Here is a 14,282-nt window from a genome sequence, read left to right as displayed (position 1 = left end):
GATTTGTTTGTTCTGGTAAATCACTGTGATAATTTTAGTTAGTAAATTATGATTTTTTGGTTAGGTATTACAATATAGTTTTTCGGTAACATTATTAGATTTATTTGTTGTGGTGCATGCCTATGATAAAGTTAGTTAGTAGGCTTGGTTTAGTGTTACATAGTTGTTTGTTTATTCAATTGAGGTTGTTATTAAAGTTAACTTATGTATAGTGCTGAGATTAATTTGGACTGCCCGTTTCATGTATGTTGCTAGGCATGTCGGACAGTGTAAATATTCAAGTGTACTATAGGTCGGGGAAGGTTAGATATGGTCCAGAAAGGGTAGATTTGAGTGGATTTCCCTGTTTCACCAAGTGTGTTCCAAGAGCAAGAGAGAGAACTTGGAGGGGCATATGCAAGTGGCTTTGTAGGGACTTAGGTGTTGACAGAGATCAAGCGGATGTGCCTGTGGGGGTTGTAGTGAAAAGACGGCCCGACATAAACTTTTGGAAGTTGGTTCCGCTTGAAGGAACTCCGAGGTATCGGGCTTACATAAATGATTTCACGAGAAGAGGTTTACCAATCATATGGTATGTCCAATTTTTCATGAAGGGTGGACCTAGCACTCATACTGAAGAACAAGTCGGAGGTGATGAAGTTGAAGCGGAAGAAAATGTGCAGAGTAATGCGGGTGGAAACGAAAAACTTGATTACGAAGAACAAGAAGGTGGAGATGCAGAACGTGATGTAGCATTTCGGGAACCAAATGGAGAGGCTGATGAGGGGGAAGAAATTCTTGAGTTAGTAGAGCAGATGGAGATGGAAGAAGGGGAGGTCAATGGTGCCGTGGATGAGGACTCATCCGATGAGGAAGCCGATTATCCTGTACCGCGAAATTGGTCAAATTACGACCATTCCGCCCTACAGGTTAATGTAGGGGAAAATATTCCTTGGGAGTACAGGGAGAATGAGGTATGCATGGGGGTTGTGTACTAAAGTGGGGATGAAGTGAAGGTGGCTATTAAGAGATGGTCCACTTTGTGTTTGCATCGTCAGTTCAGGGTGGAAAAGACTAGCTTGAAGGTGTATGATGTCCAGTGTGTGCGAAATGATTGCGCATTCAGGGTGCATGCATACAAGGGCAAATGGAAGGATTACTGGGAGGTGACTATAGTAGTTGAGCACCAATGCTTGCTAGCTGAATTGGAAGGAACACACCGCAAGCTCACTGCTGAATTTGTTGCTCAATACATGTACCCTCAGATAGTGGAGAATCCAAGCTTCGATCCCAAGTCTGTGCTATAGATGAGAAGTTCAAGTACAAGATAGCTACAACAAAGCTTACCGTGCTAAGCAGAAGGCACTTGAGATGAAGTGGGGTACGTTTGAAGCATCCTACGACAACCTCCCTGCCTTGTATTTGCCAGAGAAATCCTGGAATCTTCTACAACTTGAAAGCATATCCAGTTCTTCAGTTTCCAGGCAAACAGGTCCTACAACGGTTATTCCTTGCGTTGGGTCCTTGCATTCAGGCTTTCTGACTTTGTTAATCAGTCATTTGCATTGATGGCACATTTTTGACTGGAACGTACAAAGGGACAATATTGACAGCTATTGGGACCGATGGCAACTATCAGGTGTTGCCGCTTGCGATCGCTTTTGTGGAGAAGGAGTCTGGAGATAACTGGTACTGGTTCCTCGAGAGGGTGAAGAACATGATTGTGTTGGACGTTGAGGGGGTCTGTCTCATTCATGATCGGCAGAAAGGCATTATACAAGCAATTGACGACCTATAAAATGGAAGTCAAGAGCGTTTCAGGGTACCGATATGGTCGGACTTGAAGAGTAGGTGGTGCATGAGGCATATGGGTGCAAACTTCCACAGCCAATTCAAGAACAAGACCCTTATGAAATTGTTCAAGCGCCTGTGCAGCCAGAATCAGGAGAGGAAGTTTAACCTGCTGTGGAAGAAACTTGAGGACCTCATAAAGAAGCAATGCGAGGAACTAGCGATGAGGACGGTCAATAGTGAGGCCGACCAGCCTGTGTCTCTGGAGGACGTTGGGCTCGACAGTCCAAATGTTAGGCGAAGACGGGGAAGATCCATCAAGACCTTCTCACAGTGGATTGAGAATGAACCGAAGTAAAAGTGGGCATTACTCTTTGACGACGGAGGTGCACGGTGGGGGTATAATGATGACAAACCTGGTTGAGGTTTGCAACTGGGTCCTGCGCAGTGTTCCTGGCCTGCCCCTTGTTGGTATTGTGGAATTTTACCTTAACCGCACCATGAAGTATTTCAGGGAAATGTACCAATTGGCTGATAACTCAATGCGCGACAACCACACAATATTTGGGTACAAGATGACGGAGTACATGAATGAAGTAATTAAGAAAACTCATTTGCATCATGTGAAAGAAGTGGGAGCCATGGAATGCCGGTTCGAAGTTGTTTGCAGGGACAAAGTTCGAATGGGCGGGAGGCGCGAGAGACACAAACATGAATGCATCCTCAAGAATGAAGGGTGTGTTTGCTCTTGCCACAAGCCAAGGTTGCTTCACAGGCCTTGCACCCATGTCATTGCTGCATGCTTCGAGGCGGAGGGCCTCCAACCCCGTCATTTTGTGCAGGACTATTTTCTGAAAGAAACCATATGGCAAACTTGGAGGAATGATGTTTTGGATATCGTTTACTGGGAGACTTTGTCAATAATCCTGGAATGCTGCCCGCTACATTCCTGATCCTGATCCAGAAATGTGCTAAGGAGTGGGGCGACGCGGGAACATGCGTATCCATAACGACATGGATCAATCTGAAGCAAGTCCTGATGTCCGTCTATGCTCCAAGTGCCACGAAGCCGGTCACACCTACAAGAACTGCCCGGCAACGATATATGGAAGTGCGAGCACCCAAGCTGCATCTAATAACTAGTAATGTAATGTACTGTCTATCTTGAGTTGTGTTATTGTAACTTGAGTTGTGGTCCTTAGGTATTGTAATGTAATGTTTATTTGTCGTTGTGGACAACGACATAACGTATTGTAATATTTATCGTGGACCCTTCTATTTGTAATGACTCGTATGTGTCGTAAAGTTATGCTGTTTATTTGCAATGTAACGTAATGCAATGCTATATTTTCTTTACGTGTTCAGTTCTTTATTTCTTTCAATACTTGTGTTGTAGGTATGGTGGCGCACCCAAGTCCACAGGGGTACCAGACCCCTGAGTTGCTCGACCCTGCCTTGGACGACCAGCACAGGTCGTTCCAGTCAGCCATAGTTGGTTCCACCCTAGACACATTTTGGGCTCGTATCCCGCTTGCGACCATGCCGATCGATCGATGTTGGATCCTGAGGTACATCATACTTAGTAATACTTGTGTGTTAAGTTCAATGATTAGTTTTTGTAAACTAATTAATTTTTTCATGGTACAGGTTGAGTGCAGCGGGCCTTCTCCCTGTGGCTAGGCTTGTGGAGGGCGACATGGTTGATAGTTCAGCGCGGTGTGGCGGTGAGAGACCCACACAGTTGCAGTTTGACATGTCACTGCTAGCAGCTCTACTGGACCGGTGGTGGCCGGAGACGCACACCTTCCACCTTCCGGTCGGTGAGTTGACCCCCACACTAGAGGACATCTCGATGGTACTGGGCCTTCCCTGTGCAGGGGCCGCCGTAGCCGCGATGGACGTCCCACCTGCTTGGCACGACGAGCTGCTGGGTCGGTTTGCGGACGTTCCCTGCGTAGACGGTGCCCTGCAGTACCGCACTTTCAGCAACTCCCACAGCCCGACGAAGGCATGGCTCCAGCAGTTCAGTGTGAGTATTTCATTAGCAGCAAGTCCAAATAATTTTTGTCAATTTTTCTTATTGTTGCCACAAGTCTGAAATTGTTTTGCAGGCCGAGTACATGAGAGAGGACGCAGATGAGGCCACAGTAGCGCGTCACTTGGAGGCGTACCTACTGTGGCTCTTCGGCTGGACCCTCTTCTGCACATCGCAGGGGAACTCGGTGCCTAAGCACATTGTTCCTTACGCGAGGGCCATTGCGGAGGCCCCGCTCGCTGAGGTTCCACAGTACAGCTAGGGTTCAGCTGTGCTGGCGACCACGTATAGGGGTCTTTGCACGAGTTGCGTGAAGGTGTCTTCGGTGGAGCCAATCTTTCTTGGCTGCCCGCTGCTGCTTCAGCTTTGGGCCTACGAGCGGTTCCCGATAGGACGACCTCGTGTGGACATGTCCCCCTACCCTGGGGGTTTCGACGAGGACGACGTCGACAAGCACACGATGGGGTCGTTGTGGTGTCTGAGGAGGGTATGGTTCTTCTACTACTATTTTTTGATTCATATTACACTTTGGAATTTTCAAGGTCCTAACTGAGAAATTGTGATTATATTTGTTGCAGGCGGTTTGGATGGGGGTGCAGACAAAGAAGTCATACCCGAACTTCATCGGTATGTTCGACGCTTTGGTTGACACCGACGTGAGGTGGAGACCCTACAGCTTCGAGGAGGTGGAGGCTCGTGCCCCACATGGCCTGTCTTCGCTATACTATCGGGACATGGCGTACTGGAGGACGAGGAGGCTAGTAGTCTACGACATCCACGTTGAGGACTACGTGGTTCACCGTGTGATGAGGCAGTTCGGGCTGTACCAGCACTCCCCACTTTCAGAAACGTCAACCATTCCAGCTTCCGTTCACAGGTACAATCCAGTATTTTCATTCTCCTTGTATTAAGAATTTTTCGTTTATGTAACTCGTGTAACGATGGTTCCATTAGGGCTAGCCGTCAGGGTGGTGGTGGTGGTGGGCCTGGAGTCCTATGGGCTCCGAGTATGGTTCACTGGGTCGCCCTGCGAGCGACCGCACTAGACGAGGTGGTCCAGGAGGCTCGGGCACATGACGCCTACACTTTCGTAGCGTACCTTCGCTGGTTCTTACCGATGACCAGGACGCGGGTCCTGTTCGTTCCGACCGAGCCACCGACGGAGACCGCTCCAGTCACGCAGACGTACCCTCGCGCGAGAGACGTCAACTACGACTGCGCGGTAAGCTACTGTAATTTTTGTTGTTACTAAACATGCATCATTTGGTATGACTAACTTCAAATTTTTTCTCTCCCCAACAGTTCGACATTATTGGGAATTTGGACACATAGCTGACGTACGATATCGAGCACTTCGACGTGCTGAATGCCCTTCAGCACCGTTCGCTGCTTACGGGGGCCAAAGATGTCTGCAAGAGATTTATCAGTGCCGTCAGCTGCCGTGGCGGGCACAGGGACGTCTTCCTTCCACCACAAGCTCCCTACCCCCGTGCGTCCTCTCCAGCTCCTACTCAGCAGGCTGGTACGTCCTCTCACCCGCCCGTTCGTCCGCCAGTAGCCGGGACGTCCTACGTCACACCACCACCACCAGCACCACCGTCTCGACATTCCACAGTAGGTCCGTCCGCCATTCCGCGGAACGTCTTGCTACCTGCACCGCAGATGTAATCTGCATGGTCCTTTTATCCATCTTCAGCTGCACCGAAGATACGACCAGCAGGTGCGTGATGCATACATTTTTTATACTCCGATTTAAGTACGCAACGAAACTAACAAAACCATTTCCTTTGTGATTATAACAGGCTACGCAGATCAGGGATGGGTTTCGGAGGAATCACACAACGAGGCAGCGAGGTCCAGTGGCCAGGCTTGGTTCGATGAGCTTTTCAGAGTGGACCTCGACCTACTCGGTCCCTCCTAGTTGGCAGACGCCCCGCAGGATCCTACACAGGGTGCGACCCAGTACCTCGGGATACCACAGGGTCCTACACAAGGTGCGACCCAGTACCTCGCGATACTACCTGCGAAGGGAGTGGGAGGACGTTCGACTCGCAACGTTCACCCGCCGGAGCCCTGGACGTACGACCGGTAGCAGACCAGAGTAGCGCTACGGGTAGCGAGGCGTGGTCGTGGTGCCGGCGAGCCTCATTTTAAGTGAGGACGCATTTAGTGCGTAGGACGACTTGTTATTTTTTATCATTTGTAGGATTATGATGTGTACGATTATCTTTATGTGCAAGGACTGCTTTATCTAGATAAGAAGTTCACTATACAAGTCTAAACATTTCCCAATTAAGAATTAAAAGCACACAATTAAAATAATCGATCAGTACGAATGAAAATTGTGCGGCAAATAATGGAGTACATGACCTAAGCACAACACAATGAAAGGTCCAACAGTACACAACATTATCCATGAATAAACCATGGACACACAACAAAAGGTCCAACCGCACACAACGAAGTACTAACCAATAACAGAGCCTACTGAGTACAACGATACCACTTTCCGTTCCTCAGGGCATCGAGGTTCTCCTCGATCGCTGCTTTCGCTCAGTGTGCACACTCAAGCTTCCTCTCCCTCTCCTCCCTCTCCGCAGCAAGACGCCTCCTTTCCTCCTCTTCCTTGTGCTCCTTCTCTGCAGCCTCCTCTCTGAGCCTCTTCTCCATCATCTCCTTGTTCTCTGCCGCCCAACGCAACATGTACTACATCTCCTCCTTGTCCTCAGGCTTGATCTCAGTGTCAATCCATTGCTCAAAATCATAGAGCGGTGGAGGGGTCTGCAACAAACGGAATAGTTACAAAATAAAAAAAAACATACAGGATGTCATAGGACAGTAAAAAATTTAACAAACAACATCGATTACTCACCATCTTGTTGATCTGGCACTGACGAAGCGTAGGCTCGAATTGAAAGTTGGAACACATCCAATACCTCTGCTTATACGTGTCCTCTTCATCAGACTTGGCTACCTTGCAAGGATCGCCACAAAAGCACATGGGTACTGGAACACCACTAGGCAGAGGCAAAGGGTCGAAGGCATTTCCGGTCAACGCAACACCACTCCACCTTTACTATTTTCGTTGTAAGAACCGGAAGTAACTAAGATTAAATCATACGACTAGCAGTTAACGTAATAACGTGCACTGAGATTACCTTGGTTTCCTAGCTTTTCCATGCCTTGGCATCCTACGGTTGTATAATAAAAATATTAAAATTTCATGAAACTATACTACTAAATACTTCTAGATCTAAATACTAAACTATGAACTAAAAACTGAATCTACTATACTAACTAAGCTATATTTTTAACATCTAAAAGCACACAACATATCTGTAGATCTAAATACTAAACTATGAACTAAATATCGAATCTACTGTACAAACCAAGCTAGATTTTTAGCATCTAAAAGTACAAGATATTTTTAGATCTACTATACTACGACATTGAAAAACTTACTTGATGACTAGGAGGCTTCTTTCCCTTCTTTCCTCTCTTTCTTTCTTCCTTCCTTTACTTCTCTCCCTCTCTGATTCTCCTCTCAAAAACAACAGGTCTGGCTCAAGAGTTGGGAGGCTTGAGGCCTGGCTGGGGGGGTTTTATAGGGGGAACCCCCACCGGCCCAGGTGGCGGTAAGGACCCTTACCGCCCGTGCGCTGGTCGTACTGCAACGGTGCAGGAGGCCAGATCCTTACCGCCGACCCAGAGGTCCTTATCGCCGGCCCAGGCGGCGGTAAGTAAGGACACGCGCCCACGGTGTCGGCGCCTTACCGCCGGCTGAGGCGGCTGTAGGGCCTTAGCGCCAGCCCAGCCGGCGGCAATAGCCTAGATTTGCAATTTTTTCATCTGACTATATATTCATGCAAAATCGAAAAAATATAAAAATAAGAAAAACCCCGACAAGTGGAACCGCCAGGATTGCCGGCCCGCCTTCCAGCGAGAGAGATGCCTTGGCAGCTAAGCACAACCAAAACAAACGATTTCCCTAGCAAGCTGGATCTCTCCCAGCTTTTATTGCTGCTTCAATTTCTTCCTCGTTTGCTTCGTCCCCGCGGCGACAACCTCCTCCACCACGGCCGAAATCCACTCCGCGTGAGCGCTTCCACGCCTGACGCCACCGCACCCACGCTTGCTCCTCCGCCGCCGCCGGCCGCGATGATGAAGGACAAGATGAAGGATTTCATGAAGAAGGTCACCTCCTCCGGGACCCCCTCCTCCTTCAAGGGCACCTCCCACGTCCTCGGCTCCGGCCCCTCCCCCTCCTCCTCCTCCTCCTCCTCCCACCCCGCTTCCCGCCCCACGAATCCTACCCCTAACCCCAGGCCCGCCCCCACCAAGCAGCCATCGCCGCCTCCACCGCCCGCGTCGACCACCGAATTCACCCCCTTCGCGCCCCTCATCTCCTCCTCCCGCCGCCCCGACGCGAACGGCGCGCCCGCGCCCACCGTCGCGTGCCCGAGCTGCGGGGACGCGTTCCCCTCCGAGCTCGCGGTCTCCGAGCACCTCGACGGGTGCCTCGCGTCGGCGGGGGGCGCCCGCGCGCGCGCCGCCGCGTATCTCGCCGCCGACCCGCCCCCGCCCGCGGCCGCCGTCGAGGTGCTCAAGCGCCTGCTGGGAAACCTGCTCCGGGAGCCCCGGAGCGACAAGTTCAGGCGGGTGAGGCTGGGCAACCCGCGGATCAAGGAGGCCGTCGCGGACAGGGAGGGCGGGGTGGAGCTCCTCGAGGCCGTCGGGTTCCTGGTTGGGGACGAGGGCGGGGAGCTCTTCGCGTTGATGGACGAGGTGCCCAGCGACGTCAGGCTTGGCGGGATCAGAAGGGCCGTGCTCTTGCTGGAGAGGGCGCACCCCTCGGCGTCACCAGCTCAGGTGGATGCTGACGAAAAGGAGAGCTGCAGCAATGGGGTTTATGGACAGGAGGAGGTCAAGAAGACCATCGATCGTCAGGTGAGCTGGTGTTCAGTTTCATATAGCCTTTAAATTGCTTGGTTTACTGTTTCAGTTAATTGGCTAGTATGTAGAAAGCTTTTCACTCCCGTCAATAAACTCACTCAATTCGGTAGTTTGATTTGCTTATGGTATGGCGTTTCTGCACTGTATTTACATGTACTACTAAATTTCTGCTTGTTTTGGGTGTGCACATGCATTGTTAACATCGTTAGGAGATATAGAAATTACTTAATACTATATTTTCCCTTTCAATTATGAAAAACATGATAGACATACATTAACCAATATACCACACTTTATTGGGGATTAGAAATGGGCATATGGAACTGACTGATATGTGATGTACAGTCTTTGACATTCATGTTTACAATGTCATTGATTCTTTATGTGGTTCCTTATTTTGTTTGGTAAGTTTAGGGATTTGTGTATGCTGTAACTCATCCCATTAACCAGTGGAATGACATGGTTGTGTTTTTGCCTGTGCTTGTCTTCGAGACGCATCGTAATGTTCAAATATATTTACTGTTACACTTATTATTATGGATTAGAAATGTGAGGAACTAAACTGTATATAAGACATGGCCCTTTACTTTAACAATCATGTACGAAGGTTGGCCTTTTCCTCTTAAGCATCACTGAAAAACATGTCAATATATTATGATGTTTCTTCTTTTCAAAAAATATTTATGATCTTTTTAGTTTATTTATATAATGTTTCTTCATTTGTTACTCCCTCTGATTCCAAGTGTAAGGCGTTTAGGACATTAGCACGGTCTCCAACATGAAACTTTGACTTGCAAAAATTCGTAAAGTATACTATTTTAAATAGAGAAAATTACATGTTATGAAAGTATTTTCCATGATAAATATAGTAACATCAACCATGTGTTGTCAATCTATGTAACTTTCCATAAATTGATGACCTGTGTTAAAGAAAATTGACAAGACTAGAATGCTAAGATGGCCTATATTTGGAATTGGAGGGAGTACATAAGTTAGGTTTGTGAATATTGTTGCATGCTGCCAGAAATTTGTGGATGAAATTCTTCTATTACATAAGTTATGCCATTTCAGTTTGTTATGGCCTTTAATTTGCTTGTTTCAACGTTAATCAACTGGTAGAAAGCTTTCATTCCTGTCAATTAGCACAATTTGGTAGTTTGATTTGCTTAAGTTGTAACGTTTCTGCATTTACTTCGCTGTACTACTAAATTTCTACTTGTTTCAGTTGTACACATGGGTTGCTAGCTTTGTTATGAGATAAGAATTACTTACACCATATTTCCCCTCTAAATTCTGTACTACTAAGCTTCTACTTGTTTCGGTTGTACACGTGGGTTGTTAACTCTGTTATGAGATAGCAATTACTTATACCATGTTTTCCCTCTAAACTATTAATGACTACAAAAAATTGCAGATAGTATAAACATAGAAGTTAGAACAGTGCAAAATTCTAGAAGCATGTACCCAAAAACATAGTATGTCTACCAAAATATGTCATCATTTCTTCGAGGTATTAGTGGAACATCGGCTATAAATTTGAAAAACATGACACACATATATCAGCCAATAGGCTGCACTTCGCATATATTACCCAATACACTGCACTTTGTTTGTGATTAGAATTTAGAAATGCACACTGGTACTTTCTAATACATGACGTGTGGTACTTTAGTTCTGAGTTTCTGACATAGTGACATAGTGATATTCAAGTTCATGATGTCATTGAATCTTTATGATGTTTCTCATTTTCTCTGGTACGTTGTAGAATTTCTGTGTGCTGTTACTTGCTGTTCCGCCATGGACTAGTGGAGTGCCATTTCCTGTCTTTGATATGTGTCAATAATACATTAAACTGAATTCCAGAAGAGTCACATTGGCATTTATTTACGCATATACTATGCTGGGTAGAGATTAGGAATATGAGGAACTAAACTGCATAGCCCTTTTCTTCAACATTCATGTCTGAAGTTTGTTCTTTTTCTCAAGATGTTCATGATGTTTTAGTAAAGGAGCTCCAAGGGTTGGTCTTTGGGATTAACTAGGTGCTGTTGTTATCTAGGTCAGGTCGTTTTCTAAATGACTCTGTGGCGCATATGATGTTAGGCTTGTAAGGTGTGGGTCTGGTGTTCTACCTGTTACTCTTTCTTTTATAATAAATGATATGCAGCTCTCCTGCATATTTGAGAAAAAAAAGTTAATTGATTTGATATAAGGTTACTTCATTGAGAACTCTTCTTCATTTGTACACAAGCTGTCAAGATTGTGAATGTTGCATGCTGCCAAAAATATGTGAATGAGTTTCTTCTGTTGCTTCCTTCCTGTTTATTTTCATGAATAAACCTGGCTAAAAGTCCAACTGACATGCCATCTACTTCTTTCAAAGAAATTTCTATATTTTAATCTTCGTTCAGACAAATTGTTCTACTTCAACATTCGAACATGCACCTTAAGCCTTAACTGAGTATCAGATGCAGATATTTAGTTTTCATGATCGAATTTCATTACATGTTGCCAACTTGCCATGTTGGATAAAAATACATGTTGTGATAATACACATTCATTAAGAGAATCTGAATTGATATGCCCCTCACAGATATTTCCAACATCTTCAGTATGCACTGGAATAAGCTATTTGGATCATGTCATTGTCATCATTGATATGTTTGAGCTAGCAAAAATGTCAAGACACTTGGCTATCAGTGTGACCTATAAATATGGCTAGTCTTGATCCATTTTATATTAATTTTTTCTCAGAGGTTGCTTCAGTTATTACTGAAGTACCATTTTCCTGATAACATGCTTGTGTCTTGTAAATATTAGCAAACCTCAAATATTAGAATAGAGGACTACCAGTGCACTGCTGGCTTCGTATGCACTAATGCACAACTGGTTTTCCAATATGTATTTTACTTGTCTTCCTAGTTGTACATTCTTGGGACTGCGTCTTATTGAGGTGCTATGGTTTGTCAACTTTACAGATTCGGGTATTCTTCTCTGTTCCTGGGAGTTCTGTTGCAGATAATGATGTACCAGATTCTTTTTACAATCTTAGCGGAGAGGAGATAAGGAATGAAGCAAGGATGAGGAGGGAAAGGTTAGAGCAATCTCGACTGCTAATTCCAAAATCTTACAAGGAGAAGCAGGCACTGGCTGCTCGACAGAAGTATAAGCAAGCAGTCATCCGAGTTCAGTTTCCAGATAGAGTGATTCTTCAGGGTGTATTCCTTCCAGGAGAGGCCACTGGTTCACTCTATGAGGTACCATGCTTGTTTCTTTTGATGATTTGTTGTGTTTTTCAGTATCCATGTTTTCTTGATTTAGAATCTGCTGATGTTCCATTCTTGGTGACATATAAATATACTGGACATGTGTACTCTTTGAACTGTTTATCATTTCGCAATTGGGGTGATCGATTCCATTGGTTCTAACTTCTTTTAAATAATTTATTTGACATTAGTGGAAACTTGTGAACTCGAAAATGAGTTATCTGCAGAAGGATGAATAATAACAACTGGGGTGTTTGGTTTGAGGAATTGCTTCGTCCTATGCTAAATTGGTTCAAGATGGCATCATCCCATAACTTTGGAGGGATGACCACATTCTTTGTTTCTCTACCAATACTGTGTTTACAAGAGATGAGATATTGATGGGCCAGTTTATCAAATTCATCTAGCTAATAAGTATAATTGGTTTGGAGTTGGATTGATGAACCATACCAACTAGTCCTTAAATCAAACATTTGTAAATCGTGTGGTTTGGTCTCACCATGGGCCTCAATGTGAGCCTTAACTTCAAGGACTCCATATCAGCAATACAGGAGTTGCAGTGTTAGTGGAATATTGGTAAAATTGTGTCATGGCTTACTTCCAGTTTCCAGTTCCTTTTTTACTGTCCTATTGGTCAGATCCTATATGGGGTACAAATCTTTGACCAGGTTTTGACGCTTTGCACATTCACTCCATTGTCCCAGATTTTACTTAGTGCACTCACTACCTTGGTTGCTCACAGGAGGATTCATGTGTGTGGAACATATTTGTCTGAGCTTTATAGCCTCCACAGTCATGTGACTTACTGAGGAATCTTCATGGTAGTGCATAGTGTGTTATTGTTTGGTTGTGTTAGTGTGTACATGACTAGATCAGGTGGTGCTGTAGTTTTAGTAGCATAGGATATTCAACTTTCTTTTTTTTCCTCGAACGATATTCAACTTTCACCCTTAATAGAAGTTACAGAGTGCTATATTGGAAGCCTCACTACAATACCCTTGGTAGTATCAACATGATTCATTTGTTTCTAGCTACTGTATGTACATTGTGCATGCGTGTTAACATGTAGGATAGCTTATTTTTGTTAAGTCGTGTAACTGTTTCCTGTACATCACGCTATGCTTACGCCCTTTCCGCTTGAAATCGTCTGTTAATGTATAAACTTGTATCTTATTCATGCAATTTTCTGGTTTTCTAGCATCGACAATCTGCTGTTGCAGTATAATGTGTCGACAGTTTCAACCATGCCGCCTATTTCCAGTTTGTAGCACCAACTGATGCACTGTTTTCCCCCAATGCAGTTCGTTGCATCTGCTCTGAAGCAGCCAGGTTTGGAATTCGAACTCATCTTTCCAGCTGTTCCTAAGCCGCGCGTGGTACCTCATTTCCCGAAACCAGGGGAACGGTCACGCACGCTGCAAGAGGAGGACCTGGTCCCTTCTGCGCTCCTCAAGTTCAAGCCCAAGGAGACTGATTCCGTCATGTTCACCGGTCTGCTTGACGAGCTTCTCCAGGCCAGTGAGCCACTTCCTGCTGCATGACGATCAACGGTACGAGCTTCTCCAGGCCAGGAACCACTTCCTGCTGCATCGCGATGAACTGTACGTATAGAAGTTAATTGGTGGGCCGCTGACTCCCATTGCCCGCAAATAGATGTTGTCGATTTTACTGCCGTGGTTCCGTTACATCAGCCTCAAAACAGAGTTCTAGCCAACAGTATTGCTTTAGTCTGGATACCTGATACATGATGCATACAGTATCGCCTGACGTACATTGTGTGGCAAGACTGCTCAAGAATTCGCAAGGCCCATGTTCGACTGGATTTTAATTGGGCCTGGCTCAAATGTACAGCAACAATACTTGAAAGATCACTCTGTTGACATAGCGGCGTGCCGGCGTCTGCGTATTCGATGATTGCGCTGTGCCAATGTTGTTACTTTAAGATTGATATATTTACCATTCTAGTACTGTTTTTATGTAGCATGAGTTGCAAAGGTATTGTTCTTTTGCGCCATTGCGTTTGCTTTTCATCTTCGTAAGCCCCGGTACATTGCAGGCTCTGCTCATGCTGTGTTCTGACGGTCACGGTCGTGCGGGCTAGGAAAAAGCCGTTCCTTGGTACGTGGAAGCCTACTGTAGCTAGTAATCTCTAGCATCAGGGCCCACGCCAATGCTAGAACAGTAACATGGCATGCCAGGTCCGTGAATGCAAGAGGTATCGACGGACGCATGTGAATGTGTATGTGTATGACCGCACG

The 14,282-nt window shown here is 45.7% G+C and overlaps 1 protein-coding gene across 1 annotated transcript; it reads left to right on the top strand.

Annotated features, from left to right (window-relative positions):
- Nucleotides 1-7,795: 7,795 nt before the first annotated feature.
- LOC101761288 (plant UBX domain-containing protein 2) lies at nucleotides 7,796-14,004 on the top strand. Its single transcript, XM_004956712.3, has 3 exons — nucleotides 7,796-8,752; nucleotides 11,737-12,015; nucleotides 13,326-14,004. Exons 1-3 carry the CDS (start codon nucleotides 7,964-7,966, stop codon nucleotides 13,563-13,565), a joined length of 1,308 nt encoding a protein of 435 aa, XP_004956769.1. The 5' UTR covers nucleotides 7,796-7,963; the 3' UTR covers nucleotides 13,566-14,004.
- The last annotated feature ends 278 nt before the right edge of the window (nucleotides 14,005-14,282 follow it).

Source organism: Setaria italica, chromosome II (assembly GCF_000263155.2).
Source record: "Setaria italica strain Yugu1 chromosome II, Setaria_italica_v2.0, whole genome shotgun sequence".
In the NCBI taxonomy this organism is placed as follows: domain Eukaryota; kingdom Viridiplantae; phylum Streptophyta; class Magnoliopsida; order Poales; family Poaceae; genus Setaria; species Setaria italica.
Note: the sequence above shows the minus strand (reverse complement) of the source record. Positions and strands in the feature narration are given on the sequence as shown.

What these genes read in the sequence shown, in the direction of transcription:
- LOC101761288 (XM_004956712.3), top strand. Translation starts at nt 7,964, where the DNA reads ATGATGAAGGACAAGATGAAGGATTTCATGAAGAAGGTCACCTCCTCC. An exon ending in AGAAGACCATCGATCGTCAG is followed by an intron (nt 8,753 to 11,736) that starts GTGAGCTGGTGT and finishes TCAACTTTACAG; the next exon opens with ATTCGGGTATTCTTCTCTGT. An exon ending in CCACTGGTTCACTCTATGAG is followed by an intron (nt 12,016 to 13,325) that starts GTACCATGCTTG and finishes CCCCCAATGCAG; the next exon opens with TTCGTTGCATCTGCTCTGAA.